This window comes from Alternaria arborescens (genome assembly GCF_004154835.1).
Source record: "Alternaria arborescens strain FERA 675 chromosome Unknown contig_6, whole genome shotgun sequence".
Taxonomy (NCBI): domain Eukaryota; kingdom Fungi; phylum Ascomycota; class Dothideomycetes; order Pleosporales; family Pleosporaceae; genus Alternaria; species Alternaria arborescens.
The window spans coordinates 375,005-394,536 of NW_021167861.1; the positions used below are offsets into that span (position 1 = coordinate 375,005).

Here is a 19,532-nt window from a genome sequence, read left to right on the forward strand (position 1 = left end):
ACAGTTCTGTGCGACGACGGGTTACCACAACACGACAGAGAATGGAAGGCCGACCGCCTTCAATAATTGCCAACAAATCATCCCGCACGCGATGCTTCGCTTCGCCCAGCGGCTGCAGCCATGTGCATCACTACATACAGACCCTCTCTAATGGGCAACAGATTTTTAGGAAATGCGGTCGAATGAATGGTCAAAGGCAGCGACATGGTGGAGAGCATTAGACAGCTTCTGCTGCACGACGCGCTTGGCTCGCTTCCGAGGTGCCCTCTGGCAAACTCTCGCGGGACGACACGGTGCTATAGTCTAGTTGACTGCTATGGCTTGCGACGGTCCCTTTTCACGCAGGCGACATGAGATGGGTGGCTACGGCCGAGGCTTCTTTAAAGTGTGCCAAAGGCGCAGCATGGTGTCTGGCTCGTCTCATATTTGTCTCTTTCTGAACCCCAGCATCGGCTGCCGTTCCCAAGCTTCGCCCCCTGCGTAATCCTTCGTCAGCGCGAGCCGTATTGTCTCGACGCCCGCGCGACCAGAGATACAAGCCGCGGTGGATCTTTGGACTTTTCGGGATCAGGTGGGCAGTGTACTCTGGTGTCTAGCAAGACAACCGATCGGTACAGCCCTGGGACCGTGCAGAGAAGACCCTTTGCATCGTCAACACCCCCAAGCGCCGTCGAGGGACAGCTGGCAGGAACCAACAGTCGGCGACCTACGGCCTGAGTCGTCATCTGGCGGCAGCAGCGTGAGAAGCGTCGGCTAGAGTTGATCCGCGCCGTTGGGAACGTCGCGGACTTTGACTCGATCCCAGCGTGACTGGAGCTTACTTGCTTCCGACCAGCCCACGAGGATTCTCCTCAGGTATCTCCTGGAACGGTCGATCTGCAGTGCAGGGCAGCCTGTCCTGGCACCCTCACCAGGGGCCCTGCCTAGGCTGTCCCAAAAGCGCTGCTGCGCCGGTGCAGCGTCGATTGGCTTGTCTGGGATGCGTGGGCGGATCGCTCGGCCAAGGCATTACTACGGGGCGTGCACATCCTCACTCTAATCCTCGTCCGTCTGTCATCTGCATTGCCGTTGCAAGGGACTGAGCGTCTCGGGCTAACTCGAGTGGGACGTGGGCTTTTTGACAACGGTCCGCCGCCTCATCGCCCGCTCAAACGCAATTTGGACAGGGAACGACAGGCCCACTGACGACGCTACGGTGCGAACGGGCTTCGTGCTGAATCTCGCCAATCCCCTCGACATCGTACTTGAATGCTGCAGGCCCGAATTCCTGGCTCTACATCTGCTTGTACCCGTCGCTCTGACTACTCCTCATCTAGTCATCATCACTTGCTCGCCCTTTCACCCACTCCTCCCTCTTCTTGTTACGCAGCCACTGTTGTGACCCGTGACAACCACCTTCTCCATGGCAATGCATCTCGCCAGTATGGTACACGGCAGCGTTAGGGAGCGCGAGACGTTCCAGCACCCGACCTACTTCCAACAATCGCAGCCTCGCGCATTCCCCATGTCGGGTGTTGCCGCTTCGTCATATCCCGTACATGCTCCTTCACAACCACAGCCACAGCAAGTCGAGCAACAATACCGACAACAGCAGCAACAACAACAACAACAGCATCACCACCAACAACAACAACAACAACAACAACAATACACCCACCAAGCACAGCAGCAACAACAACAACGGCCGCAGTCGCCGCCATCACCACCAGCAGAGGAGAAGAAGCCTTCACTGCCGTCAATCTCAAGTCTCCTCGAGTTTGCCGGCAATGAAAAGGCTGCATCTGAGACGGGTAAGCACTCACCATTGCACCTTCTACCTCTTCATGTCACTAACATTTGGTGTAGCTTCTCTGAGTCCTCAGTCTCAACACCGCCAGTCATCATCGCCGCAACTAAGGCAGGCACAGCAGGGAGGGGCAGCAACCATGCAGCAACCATCACAGACGGTCTACACTCAAGTTCCTGCGCCGAGCAACCCAAGGATGACACTGCCTCCCACTCCCCCCATGCATCCAGACGTGGCCCACGACGGTACCCAGTCCCCTTCAGCTGCATCAAACCACTCCGCTGCATCGGCGCCCTACTTCGGCGGCTCGCTCAACAACATGGAGCCTCACCAGCAACGCCAGACCTTTTCGTCAATGCCTCCCATGAAGCGCGACTCGTTACCATCGCACTCCATGTCTCCTTACAGTACTTCAGTCTATGGCCAGTCTCCCTACCAGTCCTCGCCAGGCGCTGCCTCCTCAACTTCATTCTACTCGCCTGAGCAGCATTCCTACAACAGCGCTGCCATGTATGCGCAGCGACCCCTTCCCTCCAACTTCCAGCCGCACACAATACCATTGCCAGCACCTGTACCTAGTCCGGCTGGCAACGGCTCGAACCCGTGGCAACATCACCACTACATCAGCACCTCCAGCCAGTCCCAGTTTCCCCAGTCTCAGGATCGCTACATCTGCTCAACCTGCAACAAGGCTTTCTCGCGCCCAAGCAGCCTGCGCATTCACAGCCACAGCCACACTGGCGAGAAGCCCTACAAATGCCCCCAGCCTGGGTGTGGCAAGGCTTTCAGTGTGCGCAGCAACATGAAGCGACACGAGCGAGGTTGCCACGCAGCTTCCAGCACCACCCTGACGACATAACGAGCTACAAGCCATCACCAACCGTCTCACGCAATCGGCCTTGACAAGCCTAGACCTACCATCTAGTGGTCTACATCCACGACATGCTTTGTTCAGCCATATCTTGCCAACGATACCACTTGCACGCATCGGAGTTCCGGGCGTTTCCCACCGTGTCATGCATTTCACCGGAGTTTTTTTCGTATCATCAACGATATCCTATATCGCCATCGATCGCGATAATGTACGCTTATTTCGCAAATCTTAGTTTCTAGTCAGGACAGCATTTCGCTATCGCATCAAGGCGCATGGCATTAGCCCAGTCAGTCGCTTTTATTTTCTTGTATTATAGTAGGGAACCTGCATGAGCAATTCAATGCTCCAAGATGCGCTAAAATCGATCGAATCAATACTGTCTACGAAACCAACTGTGTTCATGCAATTGCCTGTGTCGATGAGTATTGGTCTGGCAGAGAAACGATGTTTTGCATTGCATGTCAGTAACCTCCTAAACCTAGCGGAAACTGAACACGTCAGAGCTACATGTGACACTCAAACGACAGGTCTTAAGCGCATAGATCGTTCACGACGGGTTACCCATGTCGCAACTTTCGCGTAAGAATTATTCCGCATCCGTCAGACACTGACCGTCAGTCTCGATGACTTCGAAGCTGCTTGCCCACGCTTCTACCACCCATGGCAGTCGATACATGCCCCGGTCTACGGCAAGTTCCCCGACTATACAAGCAGCAATAATGAATATTTGGGGTCTCGCGGATCATCATTGTCTCTGGCACATCTCCCGCGTTAATCTTATGCTGGACAATGCTTATTGCGGTGTGTTATGATCAGGGCTCAAGTTCAAGCGGACATTCATCCATCCACGCTTTTCCCAGGCGAGCCGCATTGTTCTGGAAACGATATCCGCAGATCCCAAAACGGGTTTTCAGGAGGCCAAGTCTAGACTATTGAGGATTCCCGTGTCGCCACGGTCAATACTGATGATATTAAGTATCTGCTAAGAGGTGCCTCGTCTGGAATCCCACAGAGTGTCGGCAGTCGACCCCTACCTTCCAAGGGAGGGCAAGTGCACCAGGATGATGCGCTGAGTCCAATTGTGGTGCGCCGTTGGTTAGGAGGCGTGGAGACAACATCGGGCCACTGACTCCCGACATATCGTCCTCGGAATATCAAAACACCTCCTGGGTTGCAGTACTCTGCATACTGGCAAACACTGCATCATGTTCTATGCCCGAGGAAAAAAACTTCATATGTCGTCATTTGTTGCTTATTTTATTCTGAGGCGTCTCGTCACGATTCAACAAAATAGCTTGGACAACACTCGCATGCATCTCCGATGTCCGGCTCCGGCTTCAGCGCAAAGCGGTTCGAGAAGGTCACATGTGGCTTGCAAATACAATCTGGTCTGGTCACCTTCCCGCGCATGCGTTCTAGCACATGAACGCATGAGCCTTGAGTGACGATCGTCACTTAACTATTCTCCGAACCCCGGGTCACTCATCTAACCATGTGGGATCACCAAATAACAAACTCGTGCTTTCAATAATGCTGAAACCAGCATTGTGGCAAGCATCGCAACAACAACGGCTTGTTGTCCGAACTCGTCAATGGGGTCTCCACCATGAGCCCACGTCAACATTAGAGTGAGCTCGGTTGCATTGGTTCACTGGCTGCCGTCAAAAGCAAAACAAATGGTCTGATTCCAGACCCTTGTGCAATCGTCTATCCGTTTCGCGGAGGAGGAATCCTTCGAATCCTTTACAACGGACACGACACCGCACAGAGAGCTAACAGTCTTTGTCTCCCCACAAAACGGCGGAAAGCAATATGCTCGGTAGAGGCCCTGAAACTCAACAAGCAATTCCAAGCTCTCGTGCGCATTGATCGTGGAGTAAGTGCTACTTGCCGGATGTGTGATAGAGTTTAGGCGAAGGCTGCCGCTGGGCTCTCTCACAAAAAGCATTCGCGGGATGGAGATGAAGGAGCGCCACCTCGACAGAAGTTCCCTTGAGTCGAGCTGGTTCCCGGTTCCTGCCAATCGGGTTCTTGGTACAGGTGGATCGGAGCGCCCCTTCAAGCCCATGGATCGTGCTCGCGAGAGATCTGCGCATCATCTTGGTTTTGCGCAAGTGTCTCAGGTTCTGGCTCCATCTCGCTTGCAATCATGGCGCATCCAGAACAATGTGATTGATGATGTGGGCAATACGGGCCATACGATGACTACCCATTGGGCGCAAAGCCTACTTCTACAAATTTACCAGCCACATGGCATTTCTGTTGCAGCGCACCCGTTTACAGGAATGGTGCGCCGAAGTATGCTGTCACCATGCGTCCATCAATTCCGGGAACCAAGAACCGATGCTCACGCCCAGCGGCGATCAAGGGAACGTATCGTACCATTTTGCCGCCACGACTGGTGCAGTCAAGTATTGGAGGTACCGAGGGAGGGGTACCTTTGTGGTTACAGCCACTCAGCGTTCTTTCTTGTCAACGACCATCACCAATCAATGATCCTTTGCATCGGACTCAGGCCCGCGACGGTTATTTGTGGGATGACGATGTTCTCAAAATAATGCAGTCACCTGCTATACGCGTAGAGTCCCCAGTGCCAACTTTTGTGGCCTTACATCGCACCCCACGCGCAGCTTCGTCGGACGTACGCAATCCTCCTACAGGCAATCTTTCCCTAGATTATGAACTTTGGGCGACCTGCCTGCGAAATTGTCGCGAAATTGTTGCTACTGCCGCCCTACGCGGCCTTGCGCATAACGCTCTGGACTATCAGCCATGATCCTTGTAAACCTGACCTTCGAGAAGGAGGTTTGCACGGAATTATCCATATCACCGACCGTTGCCCCTCCTTCTCTTCTCCGCTACTCATGACAATGCAAGCCAAGCAGGGACCTTGGTCTCGCATCCTGCCGTGGTCCAGGACCCCTTCTCATTACCGCCAGCTCGCCCGAAATTACCGACACGGTAGAGGAGAGCAGGTGATGTTCGCAAGAAGATTTGCCTAAAGAACCGCGATCGACAGCCGTCTTCGTGAGTACTTCAATTGCCGACAGCTATGCCAACAACGGCGGTGGTATTGTGGGTATCCATCGCTTTGGTACTGGCAGCAGGAGCGGTGAGTATCACCCTCCACCATATGCAGCAACGACCCATACCGATATCTGGTGCCTCGGACATTAATACTAGCCTTCGAGACTTCACGACACAGGTCAAAACGTCGGGGCATCCATAGTGTACCAGCATGCTGCCAGAGTCAGACGCGCACCCGCACCAGCATGACAGCTGTGATCGCCCATTTGCGCTCGCGCGGACGCCCATGCCTACCCTTTGCCCGTTCGCATTGTAAAGCACCACGAACCGCATTCTAGCGCCAGGCGAGTAAATGCTCCGGGGCTAAGGCTTCATGGAGTATGATGCGACTGTGCGGGCGATCTTGGGTGGGATAATCCTAGTTTGCAGTGACAGGCAAGGCTTGTCCCTGCACATCCGCATTGTCCAACTAGACACCTCTCAGTTTCCTCCCCGAATAAAGGAACGTTTGAGTCAAGAACAGCGATGCTATCCTAAGGGCCGAATCATGGAAAGTACCATTGCGCCATGCCGCCATCGCCGGATCATCTTCGTGCTTGCGAGTCGTTCCAAGAGATGATGCTAGCAGCTTGGACGTTGGGCACCGTCGATGATCGCCTCACTATCGCCCTCGCTACCAAATGTTGATTTCGCCGAAAGAGAGTTTGCTGTAGAAGCGATTGAGTTTGGCCATCTTGCGGGAACTAGAATCGCGCATATCGCGCAACTGTTTCGTGTGTCCCATGGTTCGCATCTGCCTCGCGTAGAAAAGTTTTACTGGCATCATGCCTGCGCGCAACGTGATGATGATCAGATGATGGATTACTGGACTTTCCCTTTCATCTTCAAGCGACGCGAGGCGTCGACGCACTGGGGTTGACCACGTCATCGCTCTAATCATTATCATATCGTTGTTAAAGCGCTCATAGTAGGTCCTTTTAAGGTAAGAGTGTCCGTACACGTGATTTTGTGAATACGGGGAAAGTCCTTGTTAACGTCAGGCACACAACGCGACAAACACGACCGAAGTTTAAGAGCTAGGAATGACCTGGTTGCACTCAGGTACACATGCTGCCTAAGGAGCAGATCAACCATGCAATCGGGCAACAATGAAGCTGTCGTCAATATGTAGGGATCACGGGCGCTTGGTAATGGCAAAGTCGAGTTGCCCATGGCGACAACACGTTTCCCATTGTCAAACCAAGGCTGTATTGTCCTATGTCATTCTTCTATCATCATCCCTGCGCAGCAACCACTTTGTGCTTTCGCGTTCGGTTTGGGGGCGATGCGACAACCGTACAGCCCACGAAAAGAAAGCTACCAGTTAATGCCTAGTACGCTCAATCACCGAGGAAGGATGTGCAGGTGGCCTCATAAGGCCATCGATCAGGTTTCCCTAGACTACTGAGAGGATCGAGCGCGACACATGGGCCGCGGCGCGTTTCTGTGAAGCTGCTCGGTAGGTGTACCGACTGTAGCCGCCAAAGGAGGCTCAAAGAAAGTTCGAAGTGGAGAGACCTGAGCGGTGTAGGCAAGTGACCGAGTCGGAGTGAGCTACAGTTGATCATCATTACGAATTGCGCCATCTAGAGATAAGTTCCTGAACGCGAGGCCGATTCAACTTCGGAAGAGTTGAGCACATCTCAATCTGTTTTCTATGTGATTCCCTACGGACCGAACGTGATATTGCTATCCACATCTCTCGTAGTAGTGCTGATGCCAGATGTGAGCTGAGCATACGAATACGTCTGGCCATCGTCGTATCAACTTGCAGATTCAGTAATGATATTCCAAAGAAAGCGAGTGACCGTACTTCTCCGAAGACTCATACGCAACGTGTCTTTACTAAATATGCGAAAGTGTCTCGTGTTTGTAGGTATCGCGAGCCAACCATGTTACGGAAGCGATACAAGCACCCCGTTACTCAATACCACTTGGGTTTGTACTGTAGTGTAGAATGACTCGTATCACGATGGTCAAGTGCTGTGGTTTCTTCGATGTTGCCTACTTTGGCCCGGTTGCACTACCTTCAAGTTACCGGCTCTCGATTGTGAACTTCGCAGATAGTTCTTGTAGCTAATGTCACGAGAGAGATGAAAGCAGCTCATATGTGTCGTTCCGGTGGTCATTTTCGCATAGGTGTTGTCTGGGTTGCTATATTCCTCAGTGGCTCATCACTATGCGCTATGGCAATATTACTAGATTTTGAGTAAACTATGGCATCAAACATTAATCGAGAGCTACAAGAAGTACAAGGTCCCACAGTATATGTGACGAGCAGTGAGCTAACTGACGGATTCTTACCGATATAAATATGCGTGGATGACAAGAAACTGAAATGCTTACAAAAGGCTCATATCATGGCACTTGACTATACCGCACACGGAAGTACCCCCCATAAGCCTCTGAATAGATTAGCTTTGTCGTGAGAGGTATTGGGACCTCTGATCCTACCAGTTCGCACGGTCGCTGCAGCTCTTGTGAGCGATCCTGGAACTCGACATTGAGAACTAATGTAATCATTCCACGGACAACTGTTTTCTCGATTTGAGCATACGCTATATGATTATTTGGGAGATAAGCCATGCTGTATCTTGAATTAGACGGCCTGTAGTCGTTGTCGTGTGTGAGGCTCCAGTCGGGCTCTTTTTCAATCTCTGCGGCCAGAACTTGGCTCGAGACTGTGCTGTCGGAAAGCAAGCTGATGGTACTACATGCGCGTTGGATTGTTTTTTTTTGCATTGTAGTAAGTTCGTGGTCAGGGAGGCGTGATTCCGCAGGTACGTACAGGACCTTGCATGCCCACTGGCCTATATATTGCATCTCGATATTGAACAAGATAAGTAGATGAGATCTCGATGGCCCCTGGAAAAGTATGGCGCTGCGACGGTGATCGGATGGGATGCGGTACTCAGCCTGCGATTCTTTTCCCTCCACTAAGGCGCTAAAGCTAGTGGTCCAGTACTGCGGACGAAACAAAGCATCCTGGCCTGCCGGTAAGCGGACAAGAAGTCCAGAACTTTCTCTCTGAGGACTAGAGTCATGTGTCACAAAGATAATCTTGGGAGACGCATCTACGTTTTTAACAGGGGTGAGAGGCCTAATAATACGAGCATCACGCGCGTACCTGTTACTTGCTTCTGGCCCGAGGCGAACGACAGGTAATCCAATTTGCATCTGAGGCGAGCTATAGGTCGAATTGTAGTCATTGCAATTCAGAATTGCCATACCGTATGGACCATCGTCTGGATGTATGACCGGGAGAACAATTGTTAGTCCTTTGTTCGTCATTGAGTATGGATTCTCGAGAGTTGAACCAGTCATCGGAAGTAGATGGTTGATTCCCCGGAAATGTGATGGATGTGGAGCTAAAGGTCCGCATGTATCGCCCTCTATACCCCTATATCCAACTTGCCATGCAAAGAAAGTCTCGTCATCTGATCGTTTCATGATTTCTTCCTATTACAGGTGAGTGAGTGTTTCCATTGGATGGAACAAGTATTATATGATCGTACCTGTAGACGGATAAATGCCCTGCTACCCTCTCCATAGAGTAGCGGCATATTGACACCGAAAATCCCTAGTAGGCAATATGCCATATCTTCAGGCCGGGTGGTAGTCCTTTCGGAAGCCCATGACATACGCTGTGCAACACTACACCTGCGGGCATCCTCACCAATCGGATACTCTTTAGCAATCCCTGTTCGAGTCGCTACTAACTCGATCAAGGTACTTCTTGTGCCTATCCTGCTCCAGCCGTCGGAGCCGTTTACATAGAACACCACAGACTGGGGAGCTATCAGCTCCTGCAATGTCCAACCTCTTGTCCACCATTTGCTTGCCATCACCTGATATGTGTTCTCCACATCTTCAGTGTTGAGCGTTCGTATGCTAAGCGGAATTGTTACATCTGATAAGTAGGCATAGCAGACCACAGCTCGTTGATACCATGCATACATGGAATTGATGGCCTCTGAGAGTTCTGTACTGGAGGACTTATCGATACAGCATGTATCAACCCAAACAAACTTTATCTTGTCTCTTTGTGCTCGATAGCAACATCGTTGTATCTTCCTGAATCCAGACTTGCTTTTCAAAGCGGGCGTCCAATGCTTGAAGCACTGGTATGTGACTTCTTCGTCTTCCCACCGATGTGAGAGAATAGCGTAGGGCGGTATGGAAGAGCCTTCGAACTCCTTAAATGTCAGATCAGCCGCGTTGAGTAGGCGCATGTTGTCAGGTTCTTATGCAACCTTTTTATTTATAAATACACACAGGTAATTAAAAGCTTCAATGAGCGCAACTGTTATGTATGAGGAATGTGTTTGTTGTAACATTGTAGGCGCGAGTGAGTTCCATAACAAGGCTGAGCCAAGAGGGCACGGGGGCGGAAACCTCCATGTGACGTCCTCGTATTGCAGGGTAGCTAGCAAAGAGACGGACTACAGAAACCGCGCTTTGCGAAAAGTTTAAGATGAAACACACGAATTGTGCTGAGAATAAAGGAAAGAATGAGATTTCCCTCGACACTAAGATACACCATATGTAGTACTGATGTACGAAAGGCATTGAAGGACCGTTGCCCTATGAAGATTCGGTCTTGCGTCATATTCGTGATGCACGCGCGATTTGATCTGCAGTCAGCTGATAGTCGTAGTATAACTACCTATTGTGATAATCTTCTCCAATGTGGCGTAGAAGAGTATCAAAAAGGCTGCCCTGAACTCCATAAAGTACCTCTGAGTGTAACTCAACTGCCTTGCACGATGAACACATGAAAACTTTGATACTCGTAGTCTCAGCCTAGAGTTCGATCACACCCTGCTCTTGCTGACCCATGCCGAACCAGCTTCCGATGGCGTTCCACGCGCTCTGCTTCTCGCCTGGCAACTGAATGCCATCAATCTCTTCTTGTGTGACGCTGTACCACTCTTCCTTCGGGATCCATCCAATGTAGGCACGATCTCCGAATCCTCCGATCCAGTATATCTCCTCAACGACCAGACGCACCCACTTGCTCTCGTGGACGCCTGAACCCGGCAACCACCACGCAGCATCGGGGTGTTTCTTGACATAGCAGGCTGTCACACCCAGCTTCTTGATAGCATCCATATCAATGTCTTCCAGACGACCGACAAGCGAGAAGCGAGGGAGCGCTGCAGGACTGCGCCATTTGTTGTCCTGGGGGTGCCATCGCATGCTCAAGGTAATGTTGGAGCCGGCGTCTACGTTCTTGAAGGAGGTGGCGATGGTGATGGCGAGGATAGTAGGGTTCCCTGAGTCTGACTCGCAGTCGCCGAAGTAGTCCATCAAGCCTATGGGCGCGCCTCCAACGTCCGAGGGTCGTTGCTCGGTGGTGTGGGTGTTGGGGAAGATGGTGGACAGGGTGCCAATGGTCTCTAGACGCATGATCCTCCGGGCTTGAACGGCGGACTCGTGAACGGTTGGGATCTTGAAACCGGATCCATCGCTAGAGGACGGGTTCGTGAAGAAGTTCTGTGGTGATGGCAGGTTGGACGCTGCAGTAAAGGTGATGAGGCTGGCGATGGCAGCTTGGAGACGCATCTTGCTAATATCTAGATTTGGGTAGCTTAAAGGTATAGGCAGGTATCTGGAGAGCTAGATAGCTATCACGAGTTGTCAGTGGAAGTGGTGATGGATGGCAGGCAGCGACGCGTTCAAGCGAAGCTACGGGACGCATCATGCGCATCATGCGACCCTAAACAACGGCGGGGATCTCCGGCTGGGGCCACGATAAAGTCCATTGCGGAAGGCATGGCTGCAACAGGCGTGAATCCGATTCAATGAAAAGCGACTAGACAAGGCATGGCTGCGCTGCGTGAACGTAGCTTGAAGATCATTGGGGAAGCTCGCGTGTCTAATCTGTATTCCGTTCCACTTGGTCATGATGGTTCGCATTATCTTATCTGATCATCTCTGTACAGCTGTGGAGGCGAGGCGCCCGTACGCATATATGGAATGTCCAGAAGCCGACCCAACTCACACGTCAGAATGCATCTCAAAGACTTTGTTCGCACATTTTCTGTACAGAATTGTACTAGGCAAGATATTCTAAGTCAATAGATACTGTCGTGTCACTGCGATCAATGATCACATTGCTCGATGCGCTAGTGTAGCACGTGATCTCGGCTAATCCGGTGAGCCGCTGTCCACAGCCCTGGAGTCATTTTGACCCTCACGTCGCCGCCCAGTCCTCGAACACCCAACGACCGCAACCTGTACGTATTCCGCCCATCCCTACGATCACACCTGCATCAAAGGCGAAGCCTTGCGAAATCAAGACTTTTACACTCCGCACCCGACGCTCGAAAGCTACAAGGCAGACCGCTAATTGGACTTTGCCACCACACAGACTACTTCGAACGACTCATCACACCCATCAACAACCGCAAATATGGGAAAGGTTCACGGATCCCTCGCTCGTGCCGGAAAGGTCAAGTCTCAAAGTAAGTCTTGGCCCCTGTGAAATCATCAAAGAACGTCTGCTAACAATGCATAGCCCCCAAGGTAAGCTCATACCCGTCGATACATGAACGCCTCTCCGATCGCTAGCGACACGCCGAACCATGACAGCGCGACAAATGCGGAGAAGGATGGAACCGAATTGGACAATGGATAGTTGGCTGACAAACGATATAGGTTGAGCCCCAGGAGAAGAAGAAGACCCCCAAGGGCCGCGCCAAGAAGAGGCTCACATACACCCGCCGTTTCGTAAACGTCACCATGACCGGTGGCAAGCGCAAGGTCAGCAGACACCGGAACCCTACGTGATGGACAAGAACTGACATGCCTTAGATGAACCCCAACCCTACCTCATAAGCCAACCATGAGAGGACGGGCGAACGAAACGAGCACGATGAGCTAGAGAACACGGTCATGAATTCGGTTTCCTCAGGATGGCTATGACTCTGGATCAGAGGGAGTGGGAATCACGGACGTCGCTACGGCACGTTCCTCAGCAGCAGCATGATCCTACACTTTGGGATGATGGGGGCATATTCATGGCGTACATGTACATTCTGCTTTTTGCACAGCTGCATCACGAAATCTAGCTGCTTGTGTTCCCAACTTCGCCATCGCTAACAGCGTGCTATGCATTATTTCGTATTGTGTATGATGACCTTCCACACTCCACTGTGGATCTCGGTGTCTTGGCTGTCAAGAGTGACAGAACTTTTGACCCTTTCGCGCCATGTTTTGGTCTTGCGGTTCTATGCAGTTACTTCTGTAATGCTATTGCTGTACTTAGAAATGGCAAAGCTACCTATGTAAAGGTAGGGATCATTCGCTCGTGCCGACGAGTTCAACGTTACGTCTTTCTGTCAGTATTAGTACAATCATAGCTCCGATGACTCGACATGACCCATCTGTACATTGAGCTCCAAGCTCTGCATGGTAGATCTCGTGTAATAATGCTGCGGCGGGAACGGCAGGTCCGAGCGGCCGTCTACGTCACACCCGAACCTCACTCCACTGGAGCTACAGGAGCACCCTCTAACATCACTTTCCGAGTTATCACTTACAACAACTACAGCAACCATGTTCAAGCGACTATTTGGAGAGGTAGGGAAATGCCCAATTGATTCTGAGTCTCATCCGCTAATTCTCTTCAGCACGGCGCAAAGAACGTCGTGACCCTCTTTCACGCGCCCTCGAACCAAGCTTCTACCCGCGTCCTCACCCTCCTCAAGCAAGCCAATGCACAATCTGTAGCACATGCGACTGAAGACCAGGCCAGCTCTCACAAAGCGCAGGACAAGGCCGAGCGCACCGAGTTCGAGCTCGATGTCACAGAAGCCCCACCGACAACGGACCAGCTCAAGAACATCTTGGACTACTTGGGCGGATCAGGAGCGGCAGGCAAGGTGATCAGTGGCGCGGAGAATGAGACTGATGCTATGAGGAGACTAAAGGCAGATGGAGGAGCATTTCAGAGACCGCTGGTTGTGGACTGGAACCAAGGAAAAGCTGGTACGTGTTTGCGGAGGAGAACAGCGTTTGTCTGTGCTAACCTTTACAGTCGCTGGGGATAACGAGAGCGAGATCATGAAGTTGATACGCTCGGTACCAAAGGAGACGGACAAAGTGTAGAGGGCGGAGCGACATGACCTGTACTATACCCACTCCACTCGGCTCGTGGTTGCAGGGTTCAATTGCTAGACAGGACTGATTAACCTTTGAGATGAATGGCGGGCCCAGTGCGTCCTAAATTCCACCGCTAGTAGCCCGGGTAGAGACATGGTGCTAGGCAACGGGTGGCTGCATCACCAGTAGGACACTGATCCAGTACATGTATATGTAAAACATGTCTCACAAAAGCTTTCTCTCAAATCGTTATAAAGTGTGAGTACTATTCTATCTCTTCTCATGTCTTCGTGTCTCAACATTTCCAGTATTCTTGGTGACTGATCTCTCTTTCCCTCATTTCCTCCCCAGCGATTCCGTATGCTTGCATCTCGTCCCACAGCTGTATATGATGGCCAATGGCATTAGTGGAAGGCGGTGCGCGGAGCTTGCGAACATTCACCACTCACACTCACCTCCTCTTTCTGTAGCGCCAAGACCTTCTGCTCCTTCCACCTGAAGCAACGAGGAACCTCTGTTTGTTGAGCTGCTCTTGCTACTTCTGCCACTCTCTCACATCCTCTCCACATAGTTGTTCCTGTTTCTGCAATTGCGCTTCCCTCCGCTGTTGCCTTTACTCCTCTTACAGCTGCCATCTCCTCCAAAGATATCCGTCGTCGCTCGACTCCCTATTTTCCTGCAAAGGCCGCGTCCGTTTCTTCACGCAAAACCTGAACTACACTCCATATCTCCTCATTGAGCTCAGTGTACATCCAGCTATGTCAGTGTCTGTCCATCCGGTGGGTACTCCGCCTGCTACAGACACGTCAACCCCGATGACTGCGGGCAAGCAGTCTGCGCTCCTAACCAAATTGAATAACCCTGTTGGCAACCCAGTCAACGATGCAACTAGAGACCCTAAATTTGGCCCTGGCGCCGGTCAAGCTTTCTTCTCAACGGGGCTTGGTGCTCGCGCCCCTCGTTCTCTGGGTGACAATTGCCCGCCTGTTATCGCACGTAGCGTCCAAGATCCCGCAGTCGTAGCACAGGCAGCATCGTATTGGCAGGTCAAGTACAAGAGCCAGTAAGTAGTCTGTCGCAAGCTAGCTTGGAATGATACTGACCCGTCTAGATGTCTTTGCATCCTCCCTTCACAAGGATGGACTGTCGAAGATCTTTGGGACGCCGAAGATATCCATGTCGAGGAAAGGAAGTTCTGCGAGGAGATGCTAACCTTCATCTCACGGAACACCTACTACTGGGCGGATCGATTCGCTAGAGATTGGGCGCGAGCACATCCTGATCGAGTCGACTTCACCGGGCTTGAGATGGGGAACGTCTACAACACCAACGATTCACTTGACATTATTGACAAGATCTTCATCTTTGGGGAGCCCATAGACTTCCCTCGTGTGTTCCTTTGGCACGTCGTTTACATCTTGATTGGTAACTGGATTGAGATGAACAAGACCATGGATGCGACGCTGCGTACGAGCCTGATCCCACAAGCACATGCCGGGGAACAAAAGATCGCCACTGGGGAGACAAAGCCTTTGTCCGTCCTTCCCAACATTTCAGACAGGAAGAAAACCAGTAAGAAATTTCGCACAATAACACAATCTCAATCCAGCAAACTGACAATGTCGATAGAGTCTTCGTCTGCTGTTGAAAAGTTACATCTCGCAACGACCATGGCTTCCGGAGCGCCAGATCCGCCTGATACGCGCCTTCTCCCTCAGCGCATCCCATCGCAAGGCCCCATACCACCCGGAAGCCATTCTGGTCTGATGAGAGGCGGTAACGCAGGTATCGTCATGGGGTCTCCTAGGGTGTCGCCCAACCTGTATGTGCCACCCTTGGTCGTTCCGAAAACTAACCGCAACATGGGATCTGGGACTTGTGGCCAGCCAAATGGCTGGATCGAGAACAATAATCGTACTGCGTACGGGGCGTACCCGCGACAGCCCTCTGTTACTGTACCCAGCATGCAGTCGCCCTCATTCCTGTCCCCGCAGATGGCAATGGGCCAACAAATCCCACACCCAATGATTCCGGGCTTACCTCCCTACGTCCAGATGGCTCCCATTGGGTATGGCTTTCAGCAACCTGATCTTGGGGTGATGTCTCGTGCGCACATCAACTACCAACAAGGCATGATGCAGAATCAGCCCATGAACCCAGCATTCCCCCATCATCCGAACGGTCAGAATATCTCTGTGGGCGACATGACCAACAACATGTACCATACTAATAGCATGATGTATGAACACCAGGACCCTCGCGCGCCGATGCCTCGTCGGGCCAACCAGCGCAATGCCCAAGACCTCTTCGATCCTTACAGCGGCAATAACCCTAAGTTCAATGGTGCGCCAGGATACAACAGCGGTCCCCGAAAGGGTGGCAATAACAGCTTCGTACCTCAGCCTGGTCGTGGACGCAAGGTGTCGAACATGGGTGGGCGTGATGCGTATAGCAGATCCAACGCCGATTTCAGTGCCAAAGGACCACCTGGCGGACCTCGCAACCTTGACTTCAACGCTCGACGTCGCCTTTCTGAGGATGACCCGACCATCACTGGCGACTCTGTCTCTGGTTGCGGTCATACATGGATTGGGCCAAAAAACTTGACCGTGAATGAGCTTTGGATCGGAGACTTGCCGCCGGATGCGAGAGAAGATGAAATCATCCAGCTGTTCAAGCAGACTGTCGATATTACTGTCACTGCAATCTCCCTGCGGACTAGACTTCCGCAAAATGGTACTCATGCTTTCGCTACGTAAGTCTTCCCGTGGCTGCTGTTCTGAACTAGCTGACGCTCATAGATTTGCTTCATGCGCGGAAGCTAAGGTGGCTTTGGGCATCATGAAGCTCAATCCTTACCTTCGAGGCGGCCGCCTCACCGTGACAGTACCGAGGCGTTTCTTCCAGAAGGACACACCCTCAACCTCAGGCTACTTTGATCAGCCACTTACCGGGAAGGTAACCGATCACACAAATCGTGATGTTACACGCACCATGACTCAGCAAGAAGAGAAGACTATTGGAGATCCAGATCCAGACCCGGCTACGGCGAATGGCAAGGCATTGTACTCTCCCCAGGATGCTAGAAGCGGCCTGTCGAAGCCACCCACGGAGACGGCAATTACGGACCGTCCGGAGATGGAAAGTACTAAATCCAATATGTTCAGACGCCAACAGAACTCCCCTACGAAGAAGAATAAAGGCAAAGGCAAGCGCGAGTCACCGATCAAAAATATCAGCTCAGTAGAGAAGATTACAAAGACATCTGAGAAAATGAACACTGATGATCCGACTATCATCGAAGAGAAAAAAGGTAACACGCAGTTCATAAATACGATCATTGAGCCTACGAAGTCAGAGTACATTGACGTCAGTACTTTGTGTCAAGAACTTCCAGTTCCTGTAATTGCTGCTAGTCTAGCTGTTGATCAGCCGGTAGATGAAGCACGCGAATTGACACTACAACTTGCCGAGGATTCCAAAGCGTCTGATATTGAGCATGACGACGAAGATCTCCTAACGGAACTTAAGCCCAACACCTCGCTTTTCCCTATGCGCATGCAGTCAGAGATCTCGGAAACCACATCTGATACTGTCCCGATTGCTGAAATCTGCAAGACCACGAGTGCCGGAATGTTCAATACACTTTCGAAGGAATTATCCTCGCGAGTAGCGGACGATAGCCTCTCGGAGGACGAAGCCAAGAATGACAATAGCTTCCACTCGGCGCCAGAAGTTCAGCCTGAGTCTGTGCAAGTAGAGCCTCAACCGAGGATTGAAGACAAGGCGATAAATGCGAAGCAAGGTACCGCTGCACTACATCCACATCTGATTTGCAATAGCTTACATATGTAGTTATCTCAGAATCACCGCTTGTAGCTGCTGAGGCTGATGTGCGTGATTTGCAAACATTACAAAATCAGCGCTCTAGTACTCAATTCGGAAAGCCTGCAGCCGTGCCATTGAAAGAAGTGGTCACGCCCCAAGCTTCAGGTTCGGAAGATTCGCAAGAGCGCGCAATGAGCACTACAAGCGATACTGCGCGCAAATCTGCTCTAGATAGCGCAGCAACTTCGACAACTACAGAAGTCTCCCCTACTGATGTGAGCAAGAAAGCTGGCGCTCCGCAAATACAGTCGCTTCACCCATTTGCGAAGAACAAGTCCCAGGCAAAGAAAGAGAGGGAGGCCAAAAAGAAGCAGCAGAAGGTGAATCTTTGAGGTTCTAAATTCATATGAGACATATGTTGACTATTTATCTTCGCCTGTGTAGAAAGAAGACGCCGATCGCATCGCCAAGGCCAAGGCTGAGAAGGCCGCATCCTTGCTGAAGCCCAATGGAGGTCTCATTGTTCAGTCTAATACAGGGTCGCTTGAGGACTTCACGAAATCATCCATGACTAGAGATGCGGTTACCAAACTGGGAGTGGCACACCCTAGTCCCAACGGCGATTTGACTACGGGAAACACGAAGTCCAAAAAGAAAGCAAAGGCGACAGCACCAGAAGCCAGCTCTACAGATCGCGAAAACAAAGCCAAAAATGAGGAAGAGACTGGTAAGCTCGATAGTACTATCAAAGATTCCAAGGAGATCCCTTCAATAACTCTTAAGGCGGAAAAGGCGAGGGAACACAATGCCGATCCAGTCAAGCAGGAATCCTTGGATCGCTCTGGGGCAGTATGGGTTGCTGAACCCACTTCCTCACGTGCATCGCCTGCCCGTCCAATGACCACCAAAGCACGAACCTCTACCAAAAACATGTCAGTTGAAGTAAATGACCCCCAAGAACTCACTTACAATCAACCTACTCACATTACAGGCCCTCGAGTCCCTCAGGAAGACTCAAATCTAGGTCTCGCTCTTCCGCCTTCTGCTCCAAATGACCACTTTCACTCTCAACACAGTAAGTCCAAGTATTTTTCCATTCATATCAAGTTCAAGGAAACTGACGCTGCGCACAGGTACTCCACTTCAAGAGCACACATCTCGCAGCTCTACCCCTGCTACATTAGTCGGAGACGAAGACGAAATGTCACCGTTTGTTCACCCCATGCCTGCCCCCAAGCTCCCGGAACTCGCGCAGCTCGCTTCTGTTTCTGCTGAAGCACCCCACCCCGATACTTCCATGACTACAGCACTCAAAAAGAAAAAGAAGAAGTCCAAAAAGAACAAAAACACTGCTTCGACTATGCCTAATCCCACACAACCTCACATATCTGGAAACGCCCGTGGATCTGCCGGCCTTGATGAGGACTATCATACCTACGATCCTTTCGCTTCGCAACTGAGCCATATCGATGCCATTCGTCGTGCGGTCAATTATGACACCTCGTCTTACTTTGCACGCACGAATGCACGAATCGAGAAGGAAGCCGAGGAGCGCAAGGAAGCTGGCCAATTTTCCAAAGCGAGTAGGTTCTGATCCACCCTCAAGGGAGACGTAGCTAATCTGTAACTACAGATAGAAACAAGGAAGTGAACCGCCCAGTTCGAGGCCTGCTGGAGCGAATTCCCTGGCGCTGAATCTGAGGGTAAAGACGATCTCGCGTTCAAAAAAGGTGCTGAAGTCTGGACGCAGGACAAATCATATCCTAAGTTTGCCTGAGCGGCAAGCTGGTGGTATTGAATGATACAGTCTGTTCTTTCGGACATGATCTTATGGCATGGGTTTCCTGTCTTTCCTGAGCGCTGTCAACAGCA

At 51.5% G+C, this 19,532-nt stretch overlaps 5 protein-coding genes across 5 annotated transcripts; 4 read left to right on the top strand and 1 right to left on the bottom strand.

Moving 5' to 3' along the window:
* Positions 1–1,423: 1,423 nt before the first annotated feature.
* AA0111_g3336 (hypothetical protein) lies at positions 1,424–2,645 on the top strand (the record flags this gene model as incomplete). Its single annotated transcript, XM_028649209.1, has 2 exons — positions 1,424–1,790; positions 1,846–2,645. 2 exons carry the CDS (start codon positions 1,424–1,426, stop codon positions 2,643–2,645), a joined length of 1,167 nt encoding a protein of 388 aa, XP_028508895.1.
* Positions 2,646–5,712: 3,067 nt separating this feature from the next.
* AA0111_g3337 (hypothetical protein) lies at positions 5,713–5,889 on the top strand (the record flags this gene model as incomplete). Its single annotated transcript, XM_028649210.1, has 1 exon — positions 5,713–5,889. The coding sequence occupies one exon, from the start codon at positions 5,713–5,715 to the stop codon at positions 5,887–5,889; it is 177 nt and encodes a 58-aa protein (XP_028508894.1).
* Positions 5,890–10,529: 4,640 nt separating this feature from the next.
* Positions 10,530–11,291, bottom strand: AA0111_g3338 (hypothetical protein; the record flags this gene model as incomplete). Its single annotated transcript, XM_028649211.1, has 1 exon — positions 10,530–11,291. One exon carries the CDS (start codon positions 11,289–11,291, stop codon positions 10,530–10,532), a length of 762 nt encoding a protein of 253 aa, XP_028509113.1.
* Positions 11,292–13,286: 1,995 nt separating this feature from the next.
* On the top strand, positions 13,287–13,838 carry AA0111_g3339 (hypothetical protein; the record flags this gene model as incomplete). The annotated part of the gene is made up of 3 exons (XM_028649212.1): positions 13,287–13,310; positions 13,361–13,718; positions 13,768–13,838. The coding sequence occupies 3 exons, from the start codon at positions 13,287–13,289 to the stop codon at positions 13,836–13,838; spliced, it is 453 nt and encodes a 150-aa protein (XP_028509112.1).
* A 752-nt stretch (positions 13,839–14,590) lies between these two features.
* AA0111_g3340 (hypothetical protein) lies at positions 14,591–19,355 on the top strand (the record flags this gene model as incomplete). Its single annotated transcript, XM_028649214.1, has 8 exons — positions 14,591–14,895; positions 14,944–15,404; positions 15,462–16,587; positions 16,634–17,637; positions 17,688–18,040; positions 18,105–18,735; positions 18,794–19,243; positions 19,294–19,355. The coding sequence occupies 8 exons, from the start codon at positions 14,591–14,593 to the stop codon at positions 19,353–19,355; spliced, it is 4,392 nt and encodes a 1,463-aa protein (XP_028509111.1).
* Positions 19,356–19,532: the final 177 nt, after the last annotated feature.